At 41.4% G+C, this 27,157-nt stretch overlaps 1 protein-coding gene across 2 annotated transcripts; it reads right to left on the reverse strand.

Annotated features, from left to right (window-relative positions):
• Positions 1-3,831: 3,831 nt before the first annotated feature.
• LCA5 (lebercilin LCA5) lies at positions 3,832-26,232 on the reverse strand. 2 transcript variants are annotated; one of them, XM_064164256.1, is made up of 9 exons: positions 26,157-26,232; positions 25,548-25,630; positions 19,565-19,969; positions 15,628-16,157; positions 13,785-13,922; positions 12,293-12,389; positions 10,080-10,225; positions 8,101-8,239; positions 3,832-5,851 (listed from the first exon to the last, which is right to left on the reverse strand). In XM_064164256.1, the coding sequence occupies exons 3-9, from the start codon at positions 19,761-19,763 to the stop codon at positions 5,046-5,048; spliced, it is 2,055 nt and encodes a 684-aa protein (XP_064020326.1). In that variant the 5' UTR covers positions 19,764-19,969; positions 25,548-25,630; positions 26,157-26,232; the 3' UTR covers positions 3,832-5,045. The 2 variants fall into 2 exon arrangements, with proteins under 2 accessions (XP_064020326.1, XP_064020325.1); XM_064164255.1 differs by lacking the exon at positions 26,157-26,232 and having other exon boundaries at positions 25,548-25,790.
• Positions 26,233-27,157: the final 925 nt, after the last annotated feature.

Raw genomic sequence — 27,157 nt, forward strand, 5'->3', positions numbered from 1 at the left:
CAACTCCCCAGCAGCCACAAGTCCTGGCTGACAGTGCACACTGCTGCAATTGTTCTCCTCCTGCAGACATCAAAACTTTGCAGCTAATCAAAGAGATAATTTGAAACAGGAGACCACGTTAAATCTGATCCAACAAAAGGGAATTTCATAAATGAGCAATGTCACCCAGGGCATCTCTTGTGCTTAAAGTTGTCATCTTGGAATGAGAGTAGGTCAGGCTTAGTGACGCCTGAGGACTTTTTAGGATGTCAGGTAGTGATAGCACTAGGGGCAATGGAGAAAAAATATAAGTGGGTAGATTCAGACTGGATGTTAGCAAGAAGTACTTCATCATGAGGGTAGTAAGACACTGGAACAGGTTGCCCAGGAAGGTGGTAGAATCCCCATTCCTGGAGGTCTTTCAGGTTGCTCAGAGCCTCATCCAGCCTGGCCTTATCTAGTGTGAGGTGTCCCTGCCCATGGCAGGGCAGTTGGAACTGGATGATCCTTGAGGTCCCTTCCAACTGTCAATTCTGTGACTCTAAGCCATGTAACTCTGGGAATAAAACCTCCCTTCCTGCAACTGGCAGCAAGAGTCTTCTGAAGGCACCTGCTTCTGCCATGTCATGTTTTGCTGGTCTCCAGAACACTGTGCAGAGTTTATTACTATTCCCTTGAATAGTGCTTTGCGTGAGCTCTGGCTATCTGGAGCACAAGTCCTGCTGATGTTCTTGTAGCCATTTGCCTCTGTTTACTCCTAACATGCCAGATCAGATATTCTTTCACAGCCCCTGACAGTGCAAATAGGCTCTGGGCTATCTGGATGGGACCACCTCAGGACCAGCAAAGAACTTGAAGCTATAATTAGGCTCATAATGGCTAACACTGAAACAGGTTGCCCAGGGAGGTAGTGGAGGCCCCATTCCTGGAGATATTCAAGGCAAGGCTTGGGGCAACCTGATCTAGTTGAGCATGTCCCTGCTGACTGCAGAGGGGATTGGACTAAATGACCTTCAGAGGTCCCTCCCAACCCAGACCATTCTGTGATCCCATGATTCTAAGCTGTTTAAGAACAGTCTCGTCAAGTGTCTCCAGTTTTGAAGCATTGTAGATTTGCAGTTCACCTCCTCAGGTGTGTATGCAAGAGGCAAAGCAAAATCAGAAACACAGCATTTTTTTAGGTTCTCAAAAATTACTTTTTTTCCCCCCCTTACTCTTTAGCTAGCCCGTGGACACCACAGACCTGAGAAAAATATTTGCTAGGTTTAAACATTTCCCAGTTCACTTTTCTTACCACTGTAGTGTTCTTCAGGCTTCAGAGTTTTGAAGGGCATCTCAAGTTCTTCTACACTTTACATCTCTTCTCCTGAATTACACATGACTTCCATGCTCCACCACACATCTCTCTCAATGAGAAAAATCTTTATTCTTAAAACTTGCTTTGTCCTCTTGACCATCCTCATCAGATGCTCCTCAGATACTTTTGTTTGATGACTGCTCTCAAAGGGATCAGAACTGGAAGATTAATTTGCCCAGGACAGTAACCATCTCCCCCTGTATTCCACTCAAACAATTCAGCTTGAATGATCTTTTCTTGTTAGAATGGAGGAATGTCTTTTGGTGGTTTAAAAGGAAAAGTAAAACACAGCAAATCTAACAGCACCACGATATGAATAACTAACAAACAGAATCCACCCCTAGACATAAACAAATCATCATCAAAGCATTTGTGGTCTACTTTTTAAACCACAAAAGATGGATGGGTAGTTCTGTGGTCAATCAATTGCCATCACTGAAAGCAACATGCAGACCATCTGGATAAGAGGTCAAGAGGACTACAGGGGATCTATGTGCCCAATCATAAGGTCCACAGACCCTTTTAAGACCTTGCAAAAGTTGTTTTTAGTCAGCAGAAAACTGCTCAAAGCAGAAACATGGATTGCTGATGTTAGGACTCAAATGTTCCTCCTCCTTCACCCCCAAACAGAAGTCTAACTCTCAAATCACTGACATAAAAGTAACTGAAGCTGGAAAGTGCAGCAAAGTAAGGGAATAAACTGTAGAGACAGAGAGCAGTGAGGGGGAAAAGGAAACTCTACCTGTGACACCATTCCCAGCAGATTGATTTGTTTTCACCTTCCTAATGCAGACAGACCTTTTAGTGTTGTTGAAGTCACCACAGAGGTTGCTTCAGGAAGAAGCTGGTGAGAAGATGTGAACATTAGTGAATTTTAAGATGTTGATAATATGAAACAGACTAGGAACTATAAGTTGGTAATAGAAACAGCAGGGCACATCAGCTCAGCACCACAGTTAGAACTTGCCAGATGTAAATGGGTTGACTTGCAAAGAAACAGAAGTATCTGTCTGTACGCTACATGATCCTGAACAGCCACAGCAGCTGTATCATTGTTTTAGGCCTTAGAATTCTCAACCACAGGAAAGAAAAATAAACAACTTCTTGCAGCAGTATCTTCAGGATTAAAGCATCTTCTTCTTCTAGAAGAGTAGCAGTCACCCACAAGTAGAACAAGAAAAATCACAGAATGTTAGAGGTTTGAAGGGACCTCAAAAAATCATCCAGTCCAGCCCCACTACTAAAGCAGGATCATCTAGAGTGGGTCACACAGGAATGCATTCAGGCAGGTTTTGAATGTCTACAGTGAAGACGACTCCACAACCTCTTTGGGCAGCTGCTCCAGTGTTCTGTCACACTCACAGTGAAAAGGTTTTTCCTTATGTTCATGTGGAACCTCTTATGGTCCAGCTTGCATCCATCACCTTTTGTCCTATCACTGGACATCACTGAGAGGAGCCTGTCTCTGTCCTCCTGACACTGCCCTTCACATATTTATAAACATGAATGAGATCACCTCTCAGTCTCCTCCAAGCTGAAGAACTCCAGCTCCCTCAGCCTTTCCTCACAGGGAGATGTTCCACTCCCTTCAGTATCTTTGTGCCACTGCCTGACCTCTTAGAAGCTCTTCTCTGAGGTCCTTCTTGAACTGTGGGGCCCAGAACTGGAGACAACATTCCAGATGTGACCTCATCAGGGCACAGTAGAGGGGGAGGAGAACCTCTCTTGACCTACTAACATAGTCATTGTAATACACCCCAGGACGCCGCTGGCCTCCTTGGCCATCCTGTTGTCTACCAGGACTCCCGAGCCATCCACTCACCAACACACATAGTGTGTGCCCACACACTTCTGCTTCTTACACCACAGTACTCTCCCACAAAGCTCACTGCAGAAGAGAATCAGAGAGTTCAGCTCACTGTTGCTGCTCAGAACTGTCCCAATATTCTGACCATCTGCAAGCAAAGGAATCAGCTGAATTCTGCAATATTTCAATGAATAGACTTGGCACTGGAAACAAGCAGGTGAAGATGAGCTGCTTTTCACTACAGGGTGCCTAGTGAGAATGGTCCCACACACTGGCTCTGGTTCTGTGACCAATTTTCTTTCTGAATGGGAGAGCAAACAAAGCTATTGCATGATGCAGACACCAGCCTTTCTTTTCAGAAGAGCCATTGTGTTCAGACAAATCTTGACTCCAAGCATCTTGAAACCATGAGAATTCTTCTATTTTAGTATGTTTTGAATTAGGCTCACAAGGAGCACATCAGAGAGGCATTTCAAAACTTGTTGTTTCAGTAATGAATGACCTTCAGCTTAGTTTCTGCAATGCCTCTGCTAAATCCTTCACTGCCTACCTGCTTAATTTGTGTACATGGCACCATGCAGGGAATAACACTACTGGCAGTGTTGCTACCAACCCCTCTCTTCATCCCCCCAGTATCATGATAGAAAAAGTCAAAATTGTTTGTTAAAGATGATCTATACACCAAAACTTTACTCAAGTCATTTAATAAAACAATTTTGTTAAAAAACCCCACTTAGTAATGATTGGAAATTCACATAGAAAATTCAGAACTTACCAAAAAATTGGCATTATATAATAAATATAATCTGGATAGAGAAGGAGAGTCAGACAAATTTGGAAGTAAGGTCTACAGGAAACCTATGCAATAAAGACAAAAGCTGTTCCTGAGTTAATTGTGTTGCTCTTGATGCTCTTCTAAGATAACACAACAGCAGTGCAGACTACTTTCTACCTGAGCCTTTGTGCTACGTATGGCTCTTCTATCCATTCTATGACACTGATGTTACATATGACACAGTTAAGAGGCTCCTCAAATGCCTGAGAAAGAAAAATATCTGAGGCCTAGAAGAGGTTCTCCAAATAAAAAGCACTGTGCTGTGAGCAGCCTACAGGTAAAAAAAATCCCAACACCTTCTAAGCTGGCTAATAAGAGATGCCCTTCTAGTAGCCCAAGTGCCAAAGCTGCCCCCAGAAGCTTGTCACCTTTCTTAGCCAACTCATTCTGCAATAAATAATGCTCTCTAATGAGGATGTCATTTTGCTTGCCACACCATCACACACTGGTAAGCCTCAAGCATTTAAGAGCGATGGAAAGAGAGAGGGTGAGAACAAGCAAAGGGCAGAAGTGAGAGAAGGATGAGGGGGAAGAGTGTGCAAGAGAGCAAGATTGAGAGAGAGCATGGTGTGGGAGCATGAGTGAAGGACACAATGAGCCTTTGCAAGACCTCCCACCCCTGTGGCATCCTTATCAGCTCTGTGCTTACCAAGCTTCTGGGGCCTCAAGCCACAGCTGCACAAGCCAGATGGTGCCACATGGCAACAGTGACAGCCCAACTAGAGCCTAGGTCAGGGCAAAAGTGTCTTCTCTAACTGACCAAAGTGGTCAGCCAGCACCTACCTCATTCATCAACGTCCTTCAGGTCACCTTCTCTGTCTTTCTACCAAAAGAGTCACTGCCATATCTGCAAGCTCTGTGATTGAACATTCCAGTTTAGAAGAAATTCCCTGCATACGTTAGGCTGTTCCATCAAAGTGCATCTTTCTTCTCTACATATACTCCTTTATGTACATTATTCCTTCATAAGGCTTTACAATGTTACAGATCTGTGTCTAATAAGTATTACAGGAAACTTCTTTTTTTTTTTTTTTTTGTATTTACATAGGAACCATATAAAAATACAATCATTTGAGGATTACTTCTTCAATTTCATCTTCCAAAGAACCAAGGGTCTTAACTCCTAGCTTGGTCGTGGTGTGTTGCAAACGGTGTCTGTGTGGGTTTCTTCCTTTACCTAAAAGCTCATTGTCCTCTTTTGCTTTGACTTTGCTGTTTGCAATAGCAAAATTAGCATTACCTGAGTTCCAATCTATGTCCAAAGGTGGTGGATCATTATTTTTAGAAAGAAGGATGGTACTGGCACTGCTCCCAAAGAGCTGCTCCATTAAATTGGACTTCTTTTCTTTTTTGCTATTGGAATCTGCATTTTCCTTAACATTTTCTTCTAAATTGTCACTTCTTTGAGTGAGCCAACTCGGTCTCCCTGATCCTTTCCCAAAGGAAGGTACATAACTACCAAATGTTAACTCACTACTCAAATCTGAGGTCCTTACACTTCGTTGCTTCTGCCCTTGTGCTCTCGAGGCATCATCCTGACTGTCACCTACAGGAAATCCATTAGTAACTTTCCCAGGAATATCAAAGAATTGATTAGTTTGTTCTTTTTTCTCCAGGGAATCAGATTTTCTTGCTGTGTTTATGCCTGGTGCTGGGGAAGGAGGTTTGATGTTTGCTGCATTTTGAGTTTCTCTATCAATTTGTTGCATTTTGGCAAGCAGGAACTCTCTTTTTCGACGCTCTTCCAGCACTTCTCTGCTCTCTTTCTCTGCTTCAGGTTTGTGGATTTCTGTCTCCATCTTTGTTTTTTCTTCTTTATCCCATAAGAAGCTGCCTTCTTTTTTCACTTTGGCATATTCTTCCCTTTCTGGCTCTGGAGGAAATGTTCAGAATTATTACAAAAATGCTTTAGTTTTAAAATGACTTTAAAAAAAAGCTTATTTTGAAAATAATCTAAGCAAAAGCTATTGAGTTTTTAACATGCTCCTCTATACATAACCTGTGGTTTTCCTCCTGCAAAAAGAAAATCTTCCAAAATTACAACTAAATTCACATCCTTTTCTAAGATATAGAAGCTCACTGTCATCTTCCAGAGGGATTAGGACATTGTCCACATTTTATGATTTCCAGAAGAGTTTCCTTTCTGCCAACTGCCTTTCCATTTCCTGGGTTTGAATGAAAATGAATACAACATCATTGATTTTAATAGTTCTGACCTGCATGGTATTTTTCTCTGTCAGCACCACTGACACTAGAGCAGATCTGGGATATATGTTTGGTTTGGGTTTTTTTTCCCCATAAAGGGAACTACTCCTGAAGCTATCAGGCCACAAGGTCACAGGGATCATTACCGGTTTCAAGTAGTAAATTACTTAAATTATACATTGTAGCAGCTTAAGAGCTAAGGCTCTATTTTGGTTCTAAATTATAAACAAGAGAGAGGAACTTTATGGACATTCTTTTGAATACAGAGTGAATGAGCAGTGCAAAAGGAAAATTATCATAAAGTATCTATCATTCATTGGTTTGCTAACCAGTATTAAAAGCCAATGTATAAACAATTTCTCACTCTCTGTTTCCTTTGCCTTCTGCCTTCCACCTCCTCCCCTGCTCCTCTGTGCAAGACTGAATATTAACCTTGACTAAACTGATAACAGGTGAGCCTTGCTGGTTTTCTATTTCAGGAGAGAGAAGATGGTGTTGGCCCCTTCTGGGCTTTCTTTGTCCAGGATGAGAGGATTTGACTTTTGTATTATTTCTCAATTGTAAATAATTGTAGAGAGTTGTAAATAGATGTAAAATATTTTCTATATATGCTTGTAATTTTAGTTTGCTGTAAAATACAGCCTTATCTTACTTCCAAACTTTCTGAGCTAGTCTGGTGATTTCAGTTTTATTTGGGAGGTAATTTCTCAACCCAGCATATAAGATACAGAAAACAGCTTTAATTGAGAGCTCTCTGCATCACTACATGAACTCAAGGAGAGTGCTTGTGCAAATACCAAATGACAGTTTGCACAGTTAGAAATGGACACCAAAGCTGCAACAGACAGAACCTGCAAACACTTCTGTGTACAAGAAAAAGGAAGCTCCTCTAATATTTTTCTACCTCCAGTACTTTTCTACCAAGACAACAGATGTGTGTTTGGCCAAAAGCTGACTATAACCCCTTGGCCCTTTCAACATACTGGCATTGCCTTTTGCATGCTTTGTGCAAATTTCTAGGTGATGTTTCCATAACATTCCCAATTCTCTGTTGTACTTCAGATCAAACTTACATAAGAAACTGCAATAGCTCAACTCACAGTTTATTTATTAAGAGCTACCTTTCTTTCTGTAAGGTGGGGAAAACATCAGCTTATACTGCAAAGTGGGTAAGGGGGTCAAATCACCTTGCTTAGAGACATAACAGAGCAGACTCTTGGCTTATGTAGGTTGTGCCAGTGGAAGCAGAATATTTTCACAAAATTTTCCTCTGAAAGTACCTTCAGACTTCTAGAATTTCTCCTTATCATCTACTGTTCATTAACAATAATCACTGAAAAAGTATTTTAACATCTCAGGACGCAGTCCATCTAAAATACTTTAGATTAAGATGTTTGTGCAACCCAAATGATTTCAAAAATGACAATACAAAAATAGAACATTTCTCAAATAGACACCCAAATGATTCAGAAAACCACAAGAGAAAAAGAGAAACCATTTCAAATGATTAAAGTGAAGTACTGAAAAACCAGGCCATATTAAGGAAAGCAGATTTGTTCTGCCATAGCAAGAATCTGCTGCTCACCTCAATAAAACCTAGCAAGTCAGAGATAACATCAGCATTTACCTGCTATGTCATCTTTGTTTTGCAAAGCAAAAGCTCTCAGGCTTCAATGTTTTTTGGTGGACAGCATATTTTTTTTTGCTGCTGCATACTTAATCACAGGTGAGTGAAGGGCACAGATTATTCTATATCCTGTATTTCTTTCTGATTCTCTTTGCATAATATAACTGAAAATAATTTTCCACTGTAGTGATCTCTGCAAAATCATTTTCCCCTTCTCACAAGAAGCCAGCAGCCTCACTTGATTAGTATTCTATGGAGCATCTTTCAGCCTTCAGCTGCCCGTTTCTTACCATCAGGAAGTTTTTGAACTCTCTCCTCTAAAGCCTGTATTTCATGAAAACGTTTCAGCTTCTCTTGCCTTTCCCTGTCTTGGTCTCGTCTTGCAAGGTCTGCCTGCTCTTTCCATCCTTTGTCTTGAGTTTCTTTTTCCTGGAATTAATACAAAATAGGGAACTGATGGAGAAAAAAATGAACAAAACAAACAAGCAAAACCCTGTGAATGTCTATGCAATTCTGAAATCACAATCTTAATGCTGAGCATCAAAATGAGTGAGTTAAGTAGACCCAACCAGCTTTGACAATCCAGGGGTCTGGCCTTTAAAATCTTGTCACCTCTGGCATAGTTTTTATGCACTAGAAACAAGATGAATAGACAATCAACTCTATTCTGCACCACACATTGCAGGAAATGTGCAGCTCCAATATCATAAAGCAAAATTATCACTGTGTTAGAGTAGTTCTCTTTAGAAGTCAGAAGTTGTCTTTTTCAAGGACTTCAATAGAAGGCCAGGCCCCACCACCTTACATTTAACAAGCAAGCAATTTGTTACCCTCTATTTCCACAATTTGGGTTGTAAATTGAGACAATTCCCTAGCAGTACTTAAAAGTTATGGAGTATTTAACAAACAGTAAAAGAGAAAGGTTTACTCTTGGCTGAAAAATTCAGCCAGTGAGTGTAAGAAAGGAAGGAACCCTGCAGAAGAGATTTTAATGTCAGCAGCAGAAATCAGTAACACAGAAACGTAGCACCAAGAAGTGATGAGAAAGCCACCATAATCCAACATGTGGATGCTAGCTTGTGCTTATTTCAGAGCAATATAACAAACCACACTTCTAAGAGAAATAAAGAGGAACAGCTACTTCTGAATAAACAAAGAAAAGTAAACCTGCTAGACAGAATAGCTTCAAGTATTTTCCCTTCTGGTACAGAATTAATATGACTATATTAAAAACCTCAGACAACTACGTAAAGAGATGTTTGGCCAAGGATTTCAAATGCTTGGCTGAGAGAAGTGATGAAAACACAGGCTAACCAAACCTAATTTGTGTTACTTAAAGCAACGACAATATACAAATTAGAGAGGTTTGTAGCTGGACCCCAAGAGATGCATTCACACTGATTGTGTGGTTCTGCAGCTCACACACCAGGAAGAATGCATATGTGACACTCCAGCCATATGGCAAGGATTTTGAAAGAGACAATATATGAATGAAAAAGAAAGCATGAAATAGCTTCATTTCTATCAGGAAGCCAGTCAGGACCATCATCAGAGCATTATTTCTGACAAATAGTCTTAACCTTGCATAATCAGAACTTGTACAATTTGTACTAGAATTTGTGTCATCCTGATTTGTAACACTTCACAAATCTCCTTGGTTGAGGTCACAGAAGTATTAGCAATACTTCTAGTGCTGCTCTTTTATAATAAAAAGGGAAATGGAAAAAACAACCAAAAAGAAAAAGCCAACCCTCAAACATATTCACAAAGCTGGAAAAAGACAGAAGAAAATACCAGCACTGTGACAATAAAAGGAATTGTTAAGTTTTATGCATTGTGAAATAAATCTGGAAAGCAGGAGAAACCATAACTAAGACCAAAGCAAAAAGAGAGACAAAAGGCAGCCAGCACTGTTACAATAGATTGCTCAAATAAGCATTAAAAAAAAAAAAGAGAAGAAAAATGGAGAAAACTAAAATGAAGACTTAAAAACCTCAGAGAAATGACAGGGACAGAAAAAAGAAAAAAACTGAGCTAAAGGTTATCAGTAACACACAGAATATGATGAGTTAAGTGTCACAAAAATGGAGCATGGTGTTTCTGGGAGGGTAGAGTTTCTCTAAAAGACCAGAATGCTTTTTAAGTTGCATTTTAAACACATTGACATTTGTATATTTACACATCATTTCTAAAACAGAAGATCTGCATGAAACATCCCATTTGATAGATGAGTTATCTGGAGTAAACCTCAAATTTTTATGGAACTCACTATTTTAGGAAGAATCTCTTCTTTCTTGCTTCCTGTGTCACCACTGCCAAGTTCTGATTCTGGAACAAACTCTACTGGTGAGAAGTATCCACTGGTCTGTACACCTTTTGTAAGCTGTGCTCCTTTTTTAGTATTTTGGTTGTTGGCTGTGGAAGATACAAACTAATTAAGTCATGTTTCCACTTGAAAATATCTCTCTGTATACCTCTATCTCAATTTGAATGATTTGCAGCGAACAGAAAAGACTGCATTGGAGCCAATAAAAGTGGAAAGTGTCAACAAGTTTTACACAAAATGTTTTCAACATCTGTAAAAGCTAATTAAAAAAATGCATGCAAAACTTCTACAGAAAAAAAAATCCAAACACCTTAAAAACTACTTATAAAATCCTTACAGCATATTGAATATTTGTTAATAAATCCACACAAAATATCTTGCTCATCTTACTGCTAATCACAGAAGCTACTGGTAGAAAAGTAAGCTAAAAACCAAAAATTAACATGTTTGCATCTTGGAAACAAAAACACTTAAATCTATGGATAATGGCATCCTGGTGTGCATCAGGAACAATGTGGCCAGTAGGACAAGGGAGGTTATTCTTCCCCTGTACTCAGCACTGGTCAGGCCACACCTTGAGTGCTGTGTCCAGTACTGGGCCCCTCAATTCAGGAGAGATGTTGAGGTGCTGGAACGTGTCCAGAGAAGGGTGACAAAGCTGGTGAAAGGCCTGGAGCACAAACCCTATGAAGAGAGGCTGAGGGAGCTGGGGGTGTGCAGCCTGGAGAAGAGGCGGCTCAGGGGTGACCTCATTGCTGTCTACAACTACCTGGAGGGACGTTGTAGCCAGGTGGGGGGTGGCCTCTTCTCCCAGGCAACCAGCAATAGAACAAGGGGACACAGTCTCAAGTTGTGCTGGGGAAAGTATAGGCTGGATGTTAGGAGGAAGTTCTTCACAGAGAGTGTGATTGGCATTGGAATGGGCTGCCCAGGGGGGTGGTGGAGGCACCGTCCCTGGAGGTCTCCAAGAAAAGCCTGGATGAGGCACTTAGTGCCATGGTCTAGTTGTCTGGACAGGGCTGGGGGATAGGTTGGACTGGATGATCTTCAAGGTCTCTTCCAACCTGGTTGATTCTATGATTCTATGGAATGATATGCTAAACATCTGAATCTAAAATGGAGTAATAATAGAGTGTCAATAATGAAATCAGCAGCAAATTGGTTTAAATGCTGGCAGTGAATATTTAAAGCAGTCCCATAAATTCCCACTTCTTCTGACAAGTAGAGTCTACTGAACCAGTGAAAGCAGAACAGTTCAAGTACACACAGAGATACATATATTTATGGCTTGAGGCTGCCTTGTCACACCAGAAGAAATCACTGCACTGATATATTGAGAAGATTATGTTCTAGGGCATATGAACTCTTTGAGGCAAAAGGAAGAGTGCAGCTCATCTGAGAGGCTAAATTTGATTGAGTAAGAAAGAAATTAATAAAATTCATCACAATATTCATAGCAGTCAAGTTAGTTATTTTTAAAGCCTCTGTAATTTATTGTCATATAGACATCTATCTATGATCACAGAACCTAACTAAAGCATTTTCCCCATGTCCTTCACATCAGAACATTTGGTTTCGGTACCTGAAGTGGGTCTACAAGAAAGCTGGGAAGGGACTTTTTACAAAGGCTTGTAGTGATAGAAGAGGGAATGGATTGAAGCTTGAGGAAGGCAGATTTAGACTGGATGTTAGGAAGAAATTCTTCACAGTGAGGGTGGTGAGATGCTGGAACAGGTTGCCCAGGGAGGTTCTGGATGCCCCCTGCCTGGAGGTGTTCAACACCAGGCTGGATGAGGCCTTGAGCAGCCTGGGCTAGTGGAAGGTGATGCCCTGACCACAACAGGAGGGCTGAAACTAGATGATTTTTAATGTCCCTCCCAAAACAAACCATTTTAAGAATCTATGAATCCATGGTATGAAAGGAGTTACAAATGCTTCTTGCCAAGTTCTGAGTGTTGCCTCTGCTGCAGAAACAGAACAGTCAACCAATCAACCAACCTGCTCTTCTTTGTAACGATCACTGTGTTGAAAGTGCAAAGAAGCAAACCTTATTGAACAAGCAGTGGCAGAGTCAAACAACACATGCAGATATAATCAGAGCAATTTAGAAGTGTTGCTAATAATTTTTCTGCCTTTAATGGTTTTATATAAATTACCTTTTTTTCTTTGCATAATATCTGTGTCTTTTCTTGGTGATAGCTTCAACATACGGTTTGCATATATATTTTTTGCTTCAAGTTCTCTTTCTTTTTCCTGTGAATGAAAGAAGAAAAACTGTGAGCTACTAATATTTAATTTGCTAATCATTAGCAAAGCTGTAAACTAGATGTTTTCAATAGAGCAATCAACAGTTACATCTGATGTTTGAAGGAGATCAATCCCACTACTAACTTTGCTAATGCTGTAATGCTGATTGAACTTTCCTTTAAAAAAAAAACTCATCAGTGAAATAAATATTCTGGGGAAAAGGAAGGAGGGAAAAAAGAAACAGGGATGGAGGAGAGGAGAGGAGAGGAGAGGAGAGGAGAGGAGAGGAGAGGAGAGGAGAGGAGAGGAGAGGAGAGGAGAGGAGAGGAGAGGAGAGGAGAGGAGAGGAGAGGAGAGGAGAGGAGAGGAGAGGAGAGGAGAGGAGAGGAGAGGAGAGGAGAGGAGAGGAGAGGAGAGGAGAGGAGAGGAGAGGAGAGGAGAGGAGAGGAGAGGAGAGGAGAGGAGAGGAGAGGAGAGGAGAGGAGAGGAGAGGAGAGGAGAGGAGAGGAGAGGAGAGGAGAGGAGAGGAGAGGAGAGGAGAGGAGAGGAGAGGAGAGGAGAGGAGAGGAGAGGAGAGGAGAGGAGAGGAGAGGAGAGGAGAGGAGAGGAGAGGAGAGGAGAGGAGAGGAGAGGAGAGGAGAGGAGAGGAGAGGAGAGGAGAGGAGAGGAGAGGAGAGGAGAGGAGAGGAGAGGAGAGGAGAGGAGAGGAGAGGAGAGGAGAGGAGAGGAGAGGAGAGGAGAGGAGAGGAGAGGAGAGGAGAGGAGAGGAGAGGAGAGGAGAGGAGAGGAGAGGAGAGGAGAGGAGAGGAGAGGAGAGGAGAGGAGAGGAGAGGAGAGGAGAGGAGAGGAGAGGAGAGGAGAGGAGAGGAGAGGAGAAAGATAAATTGACTGTGTAGAACACCATCTTTTAAGGCCTTAAATATGAACTCTGGGCAACGATTGGGGTGGGTGGATATCACAGAAAACCCTTTGCACAGTTTTCTCAACACGTGGATATTACAAATGCATGACATTAATCTTTGCCCACACCTACTGTAATGCGAGTCCATTAGTAACATAAAGTACTGCAGATACCTGCAGAACCAATTGTAAACTCGAGCCTTCAAACCTCAGTTTTCCAGTAGATGTTGTGGTTTAATTGCAGCGTTTAGCTATGTGCTTGGTTTTGCTTTTCTTTACTATTGCTAAGAATAATGATTAACAGGACATTCCTGTTAAAAACACTAGGGTCAGGGCACAGAATGTTTCAATTTAAAGCAGGAAAAGAACTCACATGTGGTATATAATTAAGCACACAGCAGAGAGTGCAGTCACTGGTAAGCTATTCAAACCAGATTACAGATACTTCCAAAGATAAAATGCCAGGATGTGGTTAGCAGCTTGTACTGCTTCACATTTTACCTTTAGCTTCTGGTTTAGTTCGTGAAGCTTGTCCTGGAGAACTCTGTTTTCTTCTTGAGCTTCATATATCTTTTTTTTCTTTGACTGTAACTCTCGTTGAAAGCTGCTACCAGTTAACTCAAGATTTTTTTCAAGATCCTTCAATTAAAACAAAGTAATTTTTTTTTAATTACTGAAGTACTTTTTTAATTGTCAAATTACTTAAATGAAATTACAGTACATTGAGTGTCTTGGATTTAGATATTTGCTCCACCATTGCTGTAACACTGAATACGTTTAAAACCTTAATCCTAGCTTTGAGGGGGCAGAGAGAGCACCTGCAGATGCTGCAGCTCATCCTTCTGGAGTATTGAGAGGTGATTTGAGGACAAAGGGTACATACACTGCTTTCTGTAATGCTTTTGGCACAGTGGAGCTCCAGATCTCTAAGACAGATCTCCAACTGATGGATAAGAACCAGAATATCTCCTTGAAAGTACAGGATTGCAGGGAAGACAACATGAAGCAATTTTTAACCTTTATAACCTTTCTACCAGAAACAAATTTGTAGTGGGGACTTGGGTATTTGCATACTCTAATCTTGCAAGAGCTATTTGAAGTGAACCTCTAATGATGAGTGAAGAAAAAACAAAAGTAGAAGAAAATAATCATACTCTAAAAAGTAATTAAATGTAAGTATTATCCAGCACTACAAAAGCTGAAAACCCTGATCATAAAACTACAGATGCCAGGTGATGACACTATAGGGAGAGGTGATCTCAGTAACTCAGTACTTTGTATCTTGGTATATTGACATTTCTTTTATGAAAGCCTATTTTCCAGCTTAATCTTCTAGACTTCCAGGTCCATTAATGTGTAATGTAATTTAGGTTTAAATTACTAATATAGACACCAAACTTAAGCAGCATCTTAATGACCAACATAATTCCAGCTAAAAATAGCACTGCAAGCAACTAGCAACAGTTTACCAGTGCAAACAATTAGATTTGAGCGTGGCTTTAGACATGTTTACAATGTAGATACATTTAGATTAAGTTCACAGAAATGGAAACATTTTTACTGTACAAAATTTAATTATATTGGTGAAGATTCTTAAAATGGATACCCAAAAAATGTTCCAAAGCTTGTTTTAGTATTAATACTAATATCTAATGTTAATATTAAGCATTAATACTAATAACTTCCAAAATGCTGTGCATTTTGTTCAGCTCACTCCTAGATGTTATAATAGTGCACAATAAAGCACTGAATGTAGTCCACAGAACAGGAAAATAAGCCATACATAAAAAAAAATATAGGATGTAGATATTTTTAATATTATATTACATTTATTATATATAATATATATTATAATGAATATATCTATTTTTGTATTGTAAAATACAGCTCCCTAGAACTGCATATTTTGATATACACTTCCCTAGAACTGCATATTTTGATATACACTTCCCAAGAACTGCATTTGCCCAAAACATTTTTAACGAATGCTTCCCCTCCAAGAAGGTAAATTAGATTGCATAAATTTGTATCACAGTTGCATGCATTTCTGAAATGCTCCTACTAGTTACAAAACCACTTAAAAGCACAAGTGCACTACATATATTCTGTCAAAATGGACTTTCATTTATACACAGAAATTTGTCAAGTATGTATCCCTGTAGTTACTTTGGAAATTATTTGCTTGATACTAATGTGTGAGGAAAAAAAAGAAGAAAAAAAGAATAAATAAAAAAGAGAATTATCTTCTATTTGCTCCACAACTGTGTAAAAATCCATTTCCTGAAGCTCAGCATGGGAAGTATTATCTGCTCCAGAATTTCTTACAAAAAGGAAGTCATCTCACCTTAATTCTTTTCTCGCTGTCCTCTAGCTTGCTCTCTGCACAGGCCAGTTTCTTTGCCAGGTCATCTCTTTCAGCAAGGTGTTTATCTGCAGACAGCTTTTTCAGCTTCTGCAAGGCAGTTTTTGTTCTGTACAGTTCATCTTCTGAATCTTTCAGCCGCCTCTCGGTCACACGTTCTCTCTCTTGAGATTTTCGCAAGCGCTCCCTCAGTATTCTAATCTCATTGTTGTGCCGGGCAAGGAGCTGGGAGATTTCGTTTTCTGTATTTTCAAACTTATTCAGGGCTTTCTCCTGCCTGTGCTGAAGCCTCTTCAGCGCCCTGTTTTCCTTCTGCAGCTCGTCTAGCTTGATGTGGAGTTCAGTTAGTTCGTTTCGGAGCTCATTGATTTTCAGCAGCCTAGCAGAAAGAACTCTTTTTGTAACAAGATCTATATCTTTGGCAGGAGAATCCCTAGTAAGGCTCTGAGAACGGAAACCCCACCGCGTCCCTTTTTTGCTTGGTGCATATTTGGAACCCAATTTCTTTGTGGCTAAGAGAGAGAAAAAAAAAATAGTCATAATGAAAAAGAAAAAGGCAAGTTTGCTGTGAGAAAAAAATGCAGTTTGTCTGTTCAGACATCCTTTGAAATAAAGCTGTGCCTGAAATGATTTTACATTGCTCAGCAGAGATGGCAGCTTTCAAATAAGACAATAAAAGGCATATATATATATATGTGTGTGTGTTTATATAGGTGTGTTTACACCTATGTATTAGATGTGTGTGTGTATCTATATATACACACATACACATATATATAATAGACTTCTGCTCATTTTGATTGATTAAAAATAAAAGGGAAATATATATATATATGTGATCTCCTGCAAGAAGTAGTATTTGCAGTCATCAACATGGGACCATTGTGAAGTAATCATCTGCAAATTGTATCAGGAATGACAGTCATATTTTGTTAATGTTTGATGGTGTTTATTAAAATGTTTTACAAATCCTGTGCTCTTAGGCACACAATATTATCAAATCCTTTTAAAATGGCACCAATTAGGCTGAGCGTTAGCTAGTTATGCATTATGCAAGATGTAATTCTCTCAGACAAATGCAGTAGTATTTCCAAATCCAGCTGCCATGCTTACAGACAAAACAGCAGATTTCAAAGGCTTAATGCAAAAAAGCCTCCAAAGCAAAATTATAAATCCCATGAAAATTCAGTTCTCCCCTGAATAATTTATTCCTGTATCACAAGTTATTTTCCACACAGTATCCTTATTTGATTACTAGCATGCATCACTCCCATTCCTATTTCGTAGTATTATTTTATTATCATCCCCAATGACAAAAGCTAACACATTCTGTTTCTACCTTATTTGCCTCTCAAGCCACACTCAAAGGATGAAGCATATAATCCACCAAAAACCTCCCTTTAAAACAGCTGAATACATAGAGAGTGCATAATTCATTAAGATACATCAATGTTGGAGCACAGCAGCCTGAAATTCAGGCTTGAGAGCTGGGAAGCTGCAATAGTGCAGTTACCTCCATACAGACAGTAAGTGTATGTGTGACAGCAAATCCTTCTCTCCCCCACTTCGGTGCTCACCTTGCTTCTATTCTACAAAGAAAATTTTACAGCAAAAAAAAAACTCTTTCCTATATTTTCTTGTCATTTCCTCTGAATAGTTTGCACAAATAATCATTTTTTGCTTGATGCTGATTTTTTTCCACAGCTTAGGCAGACAAAAGAACTGGTGTTGTTGTTTTACTTTTTGCCTTTACAAAGAATATTTATGTCATATTCAGGTATGAAAAGATTATCTGATACATGCACTGCAGGAACGATGCCACTCCTATCACCAGCTAGGGGAATTCCCATTAACCCTAGGATTCCAGCCCCTTCAAGGATTTCTCCACAGGGCAAAAAAATTCAACACCAAGTTTGCACTTTTGACTATACAGCCAAATTGAGGAACAGTGTCATTCCAGAATCACAGAATGTCAGGTAGGAAGAGAGCCCAAGGATCACCTGGTCCACCTTTTCCAGGTATTAGCCTGGCCCAGCACCATGTCAAGAACACAACATTCACAATGCTTTCATGTAATAATTGTGTTCCATTTTGGCTGTGTAATCAAGGATTTAGTCATTCATTTGCCCCCTCCAAAGTAAGCAGCACAGTGGAACCGCAGATTTTTTCTTCCCAGAAAACTAAACCATGACTGCTATGAAGAAGATACCACTTCTAAACACAGAGAAGCTCAGCAAACACCAGTTGCACCAGCGCACTGAGACTGTCAAGGATCTGAAGAGATACAGTCCCTGGAAAACTTCAGTATTTAGGGTTAGGTTCTTGGCATGTTCTACATAATAATCATAGAATAGTTTGGATTGGAAGGGACGTTAGAGATCATCCAGTTCCAACCCCATCCTGCCATAGGCATGGACACCCTCCACTAGACCAGGTTGAGTCTAAATCTGCCCTTCTCAAATGTTGATCAAATGATTCTAATGGGATCAAGCGCTTAAAAATGAAATGGAACAGTTGCTTGAGGAAAGCAGGATAAACTGTGACTTCAGCAGAAAATTTGTGCAGTTATGAAGAACAAGGTTGTGTGGGAGAGAGACTTCACATCCTTACATCAGCCCAGAAGCTGTCTAACCATTCCCTCCCTTTTTGTGGGGATGTTCATTTCCCCACAGTCTCAAGGTTATGTAGATGAAGTGTGTGTGAGGAAGCTCAAAGTGGAGCTACTTAATCTCAGACTGGGTATTTTACCCTCAAGGAAAGAGCTGCCAAGACTTTCTTTTGAATTTCCACATGTGCCTACCTTTCACCAAACACATTTCCTCTCTCCTGTCACATCGAGAAGAGTAACTATGCCGGTGCAGGGCCTTGAACACAAGTCTGATGAGGAACAGCTGAGAGAACTAGGGATGTTTAGCCTTCAGAAGAGGAGGCTGCAGAGAGACCTCATGACCCTCTACAGCTGCCTTAATGGAGTTTGGAGCAAGGTGGGTGTTGGTCTCTTCTCACATGTGACAGGACAAGAGGTGAGAGCTTCAACTTGTGCCAAACGAGGTTCAGGTTGGATATTGGGAAAAATTTCTTCACAGAAAGGATTATTAGAAGGCATTAGAACAGGGCTGCTCACTGAGGCAGAGTCACCATCCCTGAAAGTGTTTAAAAGATGCATGGATGTGGTGCTGAGGGACATGGTTTAGTGATAATATCTTATCAGCAGTGGTGGGATTGTGAGCTCAAGGTGCATGGTTGGACTTGCTGATCTCAGAGGTCTCTTATAACCTCAATAGTTCTATGATTTTAGGATTCTTCATATGTTCGTTTTTTGAAAGTAGCCAACATTACACTGTAAAGCTGCTAGAATGCCACAAGAGATATCTTTAGGGCATTTTGTCTGAGAAGTTATTGTTCTTTTACAGACTGCCTTTAGAATCATAGAATCAACCAGGTTGGAAGAGACCTCCAACATCATCCAGCCCAACCTAGCACCCAGCCCTAGCCAGTCAACTAGACCATGGCACTAAGTGCCTCATCCAGGCTTTGCTTGAAGACCTCAAGGGACAGTGCCTCCACCACCTCCCTGGGCAGCCCATTCCAATGCCAATCACTCTCTCTGTGAAGAACTTCCTTGACCTTGAATCTTTCTGTCTTTGACATGTATCAGCATATATCAACAAAAGGGTAGTGTAAGAGCCATATTCACTTGATAACAAACCACGAATAATTCCAAGAATCACCAAAAATCATCCTTATGTAGGAACAAGTTAATTACAGTTTTCAGTGGAGCAGTTACAGTCCACCTGCCATCTGTAGCACAACTCACATAAACATTATTTATAGACACTTTCCCATTTGTATTTCAGCTTTCAAAGATAATTAACTCTTTAGTGCATCTACAAGGCAGCATTTTCTGCTTTCTACCTACCTTGGTAGTGCAGAAGGCTGGTTGAAGTTTGGGGTTTGTGGTCTTCTTTTTCTTGGCTTGTAGATGGATAGCTCAGTGTTGGCGACTGGCCAGATGAACGCGATGCATTATCTTCATCTGAATAGTAAGAGTCACTATTTTTATCCCCATCTGATTTCCTGTCATACTCAGAATCTGGGCTCCTTATTCTTTCTCCCATTTTTTTTCAGATTTAACTGTTTCCCAGCTTCTTTTTTTCCCCCTCAAAGTCTGTTCATTTTGACACAAAGAACTTTTCAGTTGTCACAATGGCAGCAGCTGGATTATCTCCTTGGATTTATTTCCATCTTCATCTCCAAAGCATGAGATCTTTGCAGTTCAGCTCAGCGAGCAGCAGTTATCATTCAGAAGGCATCTTTTTTTTTTCTGTAACAATTTAGAGAGAAGAAAAGAGTGGGAGTGGTTTTGCTGGTTAGCTGAGAAATGTTAAAAAAAGAAAAACTGCAAAGTTATTCAAGATGATAACTTCATGCCACATGCTACATTAGCCTTATTATTTACATGGTATGTGACAGACATCACTTTAGGAGTGCTACTAGCATGACACTCAGTAGTTTGAGGCACTTCATCCCCAAAAGAGAAATCAGGAAATTAGCACAGCTGAATCTAGACTAAGATATTACTCCTAGGTTAGAGAGAGGGGAAAGGAAGTATTTAGGAAACAAAACAGAAGACATTTTGGTAATAAGAAGTGTGTGGACGTGGCATTTTGGGACATGGTTTAGTGGCCATGGTGGTCTCAGGTTGGTGGTTGGACTCGATGATCTTAGAGGTCTTTTCTAACTGAAACAATTCTATGCTGAACAATTTATTCACATGGCTAGAATTGAGATGTTTGTAGAATTTGACTAAAATCTTTCACCTCTCAATTTTCCAGCACTCCAATGATGATGATGATGATGTTAAAGAATGGGCTTGACTAACCAGTTGTCTCATTTGTCAGGAAGACATTCTGTCTCTAACTGCTAATTAGATTGTGCCTATGTGTCACAGTCTTTGCTCCTGCAGTACTCTCACACCCTGCAACATCTTGTGCTCCATGCCTTCAAGAACTGGCAAGAGCCCACAGGTTTGTGTCATGTGTTTTATAGGAAAATGTAAATGGAGCCTCTCAGGGCTTTTTTATCTGTAAGGGAGACCACACTGCTGATAAACAATGTATCTGCAGCAGATAGAGAAGGAGAAAGGCTGCCTCTGTGCTAGGTCTTCTGATGCAAGGTCAAAAATCCCCTACTCTCAAGACAGAATCATCTTACTTTGCATTTTGGAGATACTTCCTGAGAATGTAATGGGGGAAATACATCCAAAATTCCCCTCACCACCTCAGTTAAAAGAAATTTTTCATCAGTTGAGGAAGTATTTTATTGACTACACTCAGCCTCCTATGTCTTTTGTCTTTCGCCACTCTTCACAGCTCTCAAGCTTATTTCACCATCTATCTCACTTCAGTTCAATTTCAGGACATCAAGCTTCTAATGGGTGAACAAATAGGACTTGCACCAGAGCCCACTAGTGCTGCCTGTTGAATGACATAAGCCCATTTATAAATGGTAAAGCAAACTACACACACAAAAAATTAAGCAGCTTTTATTCAGAACTTTTCTATGCTGCAAGGCATATACCAGACCTGTAAATGAGCTGTAAAGTTTGCATTATATTATTTCCCCATAAAATAAACTTAGCATGCTTCTCAGCCTTCTGCTCCACTGTCTACATGTGTTTTTAGCTATGCAATTTCACACAAGTGTCAGTTGTCAGGACAGGATTCATTACAAATTCAGGCCTTCTAGCCCAGTTTACTATTAGCACAATTCTGTCTCCTGTATCTGGAATCCATTTGCCCTCATAACCTATAGAGAAGGAATTAGAGGAATAAATATTCCAATAGATTTCTAGACTGAAAAGTTTCTGGGGAATGAATACTGAATTTTTTGGAAGAGCATCATTTTCTTTACTATGTTTTATAAGCCCCTAAATATTTTTAAAGTTGTCCAGATGAGTTGCATGCCTAAAAATTATGCCAGAGAGGATTCTGATGAAACCAAAATTGCTTTTCAAAGCCCATAAAGAAGACAACCTATGCTTGAGATCCTTGTCTTAGGGTTTGCTAAACACATGCTGGAAGGTATCAGTGATTGCAAACATACAAAGGACCTGTCATGACTCTTCTTTTGTCTTCTGAGATACTGCAGTTATCAAAGGTATATACCTAACCATAACTATGCTGTCTTCTCTTAAAGTGCAATGAAGACCTTCAGACATGCTCATGAGCAAAGAACTACGATTATCTAAGAATATTAGAACACATCAGGATGCATCCTTACTCCCAAGCAGCTCCTGTCCTGGCTTCACAAACATCCATACTGAATGGATGTTACTTTGCTTCTTGAAGGGCAAAAGATGCCCAAACTGAAGCACAATCAGAGTTTTGGCAACAACCTGTCTTCTAGAGGGTGTACAGCCAAGACTGCATCAATTCTGTCTCCACAAGACAGAATCTCAGGGAATGCAAACCCCCCCCCCCCCCAAAAAAAAACCAACCCCAAACAAACAAAACCCCCACCTAATGTATTTCTATAAATATACTAATAAAATATAAAGTAGGAAAATAGTACTCTGGAGGGCTGTAACACAGACCTTATGTTACTTCTCTCATCTTGAATGGAAAAACATTAAAACCATTAGTTTGCATTTGTAGCCCACACAAGATGTGGTGTTGTCAGGGAAGACAAAGGCTAACAAGACAGGCCACAAAACTAGTCAGACTTATCTGAACTCGTCTAGGCAGCCTGGAGCTTTGTTATATCTTATTTAGCTGCAACAACATTAGTTACCAACCAGGGAATCTGCCTCATTTGTTTCAGCTTTTCCCATAACTTCATGCAATTGTCCAGCACCTCCTATTACATCTGTAAGTAACAGACAGCAATAACAAATAGTTACTCTGTGCAGACTCAAGTATCTACAACCCTTGCAAGGCAGCATAAGGGAGTACAGGCATGGGGTGACTACAGGGGCCTGAAAGCACAAACACAGGACAACAGTGGGCCCCTAAGCTGCAACATCTCATCTGTGCTCAGCTAGTGGTCATCAGTGGGATGCAGTATTGAGAGATGGGCAACTTGGTCTCATGTGCAATAACTAGAGCAAAGAAAAAGTACTTAACATGTGTAAGACACATCACATGTAGTAAATTCAGGTGTAATGTACAATCATCAATCCATGAGGAGGAGGAGAATAAAGATCCAGGTGGACAGTGTGTCAATAAGCATATTAAGCATAACAGGCATAATAAGCTGGTCTCTTCTCACAGGTAAATAGTGATAGAATAAGAGGGAATGGTCTCAAGCTGTGACTGGGTAGGTTTAGACTAGATGTTAGGAAAACTTTTCTACCAGCAAGAGTAGTCAGGCATTGGAATGGGCTGCCCAGGGAGGTGGTTGAATCACCAACCCTGGATGCGTTTAAAGGTTGTTTGGATGTAGTGTTTGGAGAGTAGGGTTATCAGTTGGACTTGGTGATCCCGAGGGGCTTTTCCAACCTGAATGTTTCTGTGATATTGAAATGGACCCACGAAAGAAAACATCGCCATCTTCCTCTTGACAGGGAAAGATTTGGGATGCTGATGATTTGTTGTGAAGACCTCCCAGTGGAAGCCAGTCAGAGAAAAGGTTTGTTATTGGAGTTTGTGCCTATATAACTTGAACTGTGTTAGCCACTGGACTAATAATAAGTCTTTGACTAAGATTTTAATTAGACTAACAATTGTTTTCTCTGCATCTAAGACATGTTTCCTGCTTCACTCATAACAAACTGCTGAATAAAACAACCTGCTGGGAATTCAAGCAATTTGCTCTGTTCCTTGGATGCGAGTCTGTCCCAGGGCCACAGGGACACATGTGGCATCCAGAAGAATCCTAGACTGTTGGAGTGGGCACATCATTATTATAGGCATCACCACATTCAGAGGGGTTAAGCTAACCTTCTGTGGAGGAAGGGTGCAAATACCTTCACGAGTGTAGATATAACAGACATAGGTCCAAATTTTGCCTGTGTTCAGGACACAGAAGGACAGAAGAAATTAATATGCACAGACTTTTGTTGAAAAGAAAAAAATGTGAAAGAAAATAAATGAGACTGCAATTAGGGGAAACATAACTGCCTGCAGCTTCATCATCAAGATGCCTAATTACATATATATAAAATAAGAACACTCACTTTCACTTTACTGACTCAAGGCTGATCAGTTGTTTTATAGTCCCACAAGTGTTCACTGAAGAAGCAATAATCTTTCTGGAGAATGTATTTAAAGCAGACAAATTGTAAGAATTGGATGGTTTAGAATCAACCATCACTTCTGTGCTGGATATTCCCCATTTTGGAGAATATTTTGCCAAGTATCATTTTGACATACAGCAGCAGCAATGAACGGTAATTTCTGATGCATTCTGGAAGTACTTTGAAAAGCAATGGACTGCAAACAAGTTGACAAAGGTGAACCAATAAAAGCACCCTTGAGGAATTGCCAGAAGCATCTTCTGAATCTTCAAATAGCTTTTACTTTTATAAACGGGTAGCATTAGAATGTTTCCCACACAAACCAAGAAAACTCGGTCTGTCAACTCTTGCCAAGTTCTCCTTTCCACTAGTTTATACACTAATTTGATTAACATAAAAGATTAACATAAAAGAACACACAGTTTATCTGGAGAACAAATGAATCACTAGGCTGTTTTGAGTTCTACTTGTTAGCCTAAGGACTGCCTAATTAAGAAACAATTTGGTTCATTGACTTTCCAATTGTTACCAACTAGCTTGCGTTGATTATAAAACACATTCAACTTATGTAAGACTCACAAAGATATGTATTTTCCCTGATCCATTTAGTAAGTCTGTGAGCTAGCTGTAGGTCTTCTAAGCTCACCATCACTAAAACCCAACCCCCTCCCCTCAAGAGCTCCATATGTGCTTTTGGAAGCCTCAAGCATCACGATCAGATCAGTATAGTGTGGCTGAAATAAATCTGAGATTTGTGTAAACAGTTTTGTTTCCAGAAGTTCATAATCATTCATGCCATCATCTTCTACTATTGCTATTATTGACTTTTTTTTTAATTGAAAACATGCTGCAAAAAAACTGTGAAGAACATGACAGAGTAGAGGACACAAAACAACTCCAAGGGTGATAGAATACTGGCCTCTAACACTCCTTAACTAAATCACAGAAGCAGAAATTAAAGGAATGGATTACAAATAATAAGAAATACAGAAAAACTATTTAGTAATTATTTTTTCACAGACTATCCAGAGCAAGACTTTTAAAGCTCTCTTCTAGAGGAGGAGAGATGCTTTTATTGGTCACCATACCACCTTCCTGAGTACAAGTGCTGACCTCTAATGGCTCACTCAGCTAGGGACAGCACAAGAGCCAATTTCAGACAAGTACGAAAGTATCAATCCAAACTAATAAAGTGTGGAACTTAAGAACAAAGAACACCAAGAATATAGAACATTCTATAATGAAGAACAACTTCAAAAGAAACCTATCTTTGTTGTCTTCCTCCATCCATCCTTTTTTACATCCTAATAGCAAAAGGACTTGTATCACATCAAAACATATTCACTGATAACTCACTAATGGGAAGCAAATACTTATTAAGGAAGCTTTCTGCAGCTGCTGACTTAATTGTATGCACTTCTTCTAAGCTTACCAACTTTTGGTGAACTGAAACACTCTGTGAGAGTAACACTGTTCATCAGCAGATCTCAAAATGACAAAGCTGCTGTAAGCACCAGGTCAGACATGAGGAAGCGGCAGTCCAAATAGGTAATAGGGAGGCCAGCCCCATGACCAGGAAAACAGATTATGTTTCTAAATCCCCTGCCGAGGAGGCCCATAAGAGTGTTTACACTTCCATCTATACCTCTGCCATGTGCAGACTTACCTAGTTCAACTTAGCCGTTCCTGAAAGCAGCTCTTCAGTTTCCAAAGTGCAACCAAATCATTTTGCTTCGTCGGGGAGAAGTTCTTAAAGAACATATTGAACATTATTTTTAATTACCACTCCTTAGAACAACCGGCCACTACACCTTACTAGGTGACAGCACATTCCAGATGCCATTACCTCACCCTACAGCACACGACAACCAAGAGGGCAGAAGTGCCCCAGAAGTCTCCCTGCCGCACACTGCTTTTCAGAAGGCCTTCTACCTGAACGCCCCCTCCCGCCCTACACAGGGCGAAGCCTCTCCCCCACTCCCCAACTTCGCGGCTGAGAGTCCCGGGGCCCAGCCACTGTCCCTGATGCTTGTCCCGGAACAGAGCCTGTCAGCCCAGCCCACACAGTCCGTCCGGGAGTAAGATCCGCAGCTGCGGATGCAAGCACCCAAACACCCACCCGCCCCCCCCTTCCCAGGAGGTTAGGCCTAGGCCTACGTCTCGGCCCGTTCGCAACCCTCGCAGCCCCCACGAACACTCCTCCAGCCCCAGCTCCTCCCTCCGCTCAGCGACACTTTCGGTCGCGGCCCCAGCCCGGCCTCGCCGCCAGCGGTACCTGCCGCCCGCCGGGTAGACGCGCCAGGGGTTGCCACGCTACGCTTAAAGGGGCCGCGGCGCGGCGACAGCAGCTATTGACAGCGGCTGCCCGAGCAACGGGGCAGGCGGGAGCCGGCTGTGCTCCTTCAGCCATTGGCTACCCGCCCTGTCAGTCGGACGGCGCGCCGCGGCCCTCGGCAGCTGGTTGGGGTAGGCGGCGGGCGGTGCCCGAAGGAACGCTGATCTTCCATTGGTGGGAGGCTACATCCCAGCCGCTGATTGGTTGAGGCGCGGCGGGGAGTCGCCGCGGCGGAGGCTCAAGAGACGGTGAAGGCTGCGCTGGGCCTGGCGCTGCCGTGAGTCCGAGCTCCCGCTCCGCCTCTCCCCTGCCCACCCCACGGGAAGCCGCCAACGAGAGTGGCGGCCCCGAGGCCGGCGGGCTCTGCGGGCCTTCCCTGGTTTTGAAATGCACAGGCTGGATCGAAGGGCCGAGCCCGGTTGTATCGGGTTTAACGACGTCAAGCGCTGGGTCCTGTATTTAGGTCACAGCAGCCCCATGCAACATTAGACGCTTGGAGTAGAGCGGCTCTAGAGCTGCCCTGCAGAAAAGGACCTGTGAATGTTGGCTGAATATGAGCCAGCAGTGTGCTCAGGTGGCCAAGAAGGCCAACAGCCCTGGCCTGGATCAAAACCAAGTGTAGCCAGCAGGTGCAGAAAAGGGGTTGTGTCCCCGTAAGCTGTCTCTGGTGAGGCCACTCTCATACACTCTTCAGTTTTGGACCCCTTGCTACAAGTAGGACACTGAGGTGCTGGAGGACGTCCAGACAAGGACAACAAAGCTGGTGAAGGGGCTGGAGAACCAAGGAGCAGCTAAGGGAATTGAGGTTGTCTTCCTGAGAAGAGAAGGCTGAGGATGCTCAGAGGGCTGGAGCAGCTCTGCTATGAGGACAGACTGAAAGAGTTGGGGCTGTTCAAGTCTGGAGAAGAGGAGGCTCCCAGGTAACCTTACTGTGGCCTTCC

Source organism: Pogoniulus pusillus, chromosome 25, assembly GCF_015220805.1.
Source record: "Pogoniulus pusillus isolate bPogPus1 chromosome 25, bPogPus1.pri, whole genome shotgun sequence".
Lineage (NCBI taxonomy): Eukaryota > Metazoa > Chordata > Aves > Piciformes > Lybiidae > Pogoniulus > Pogoniulus pusillus.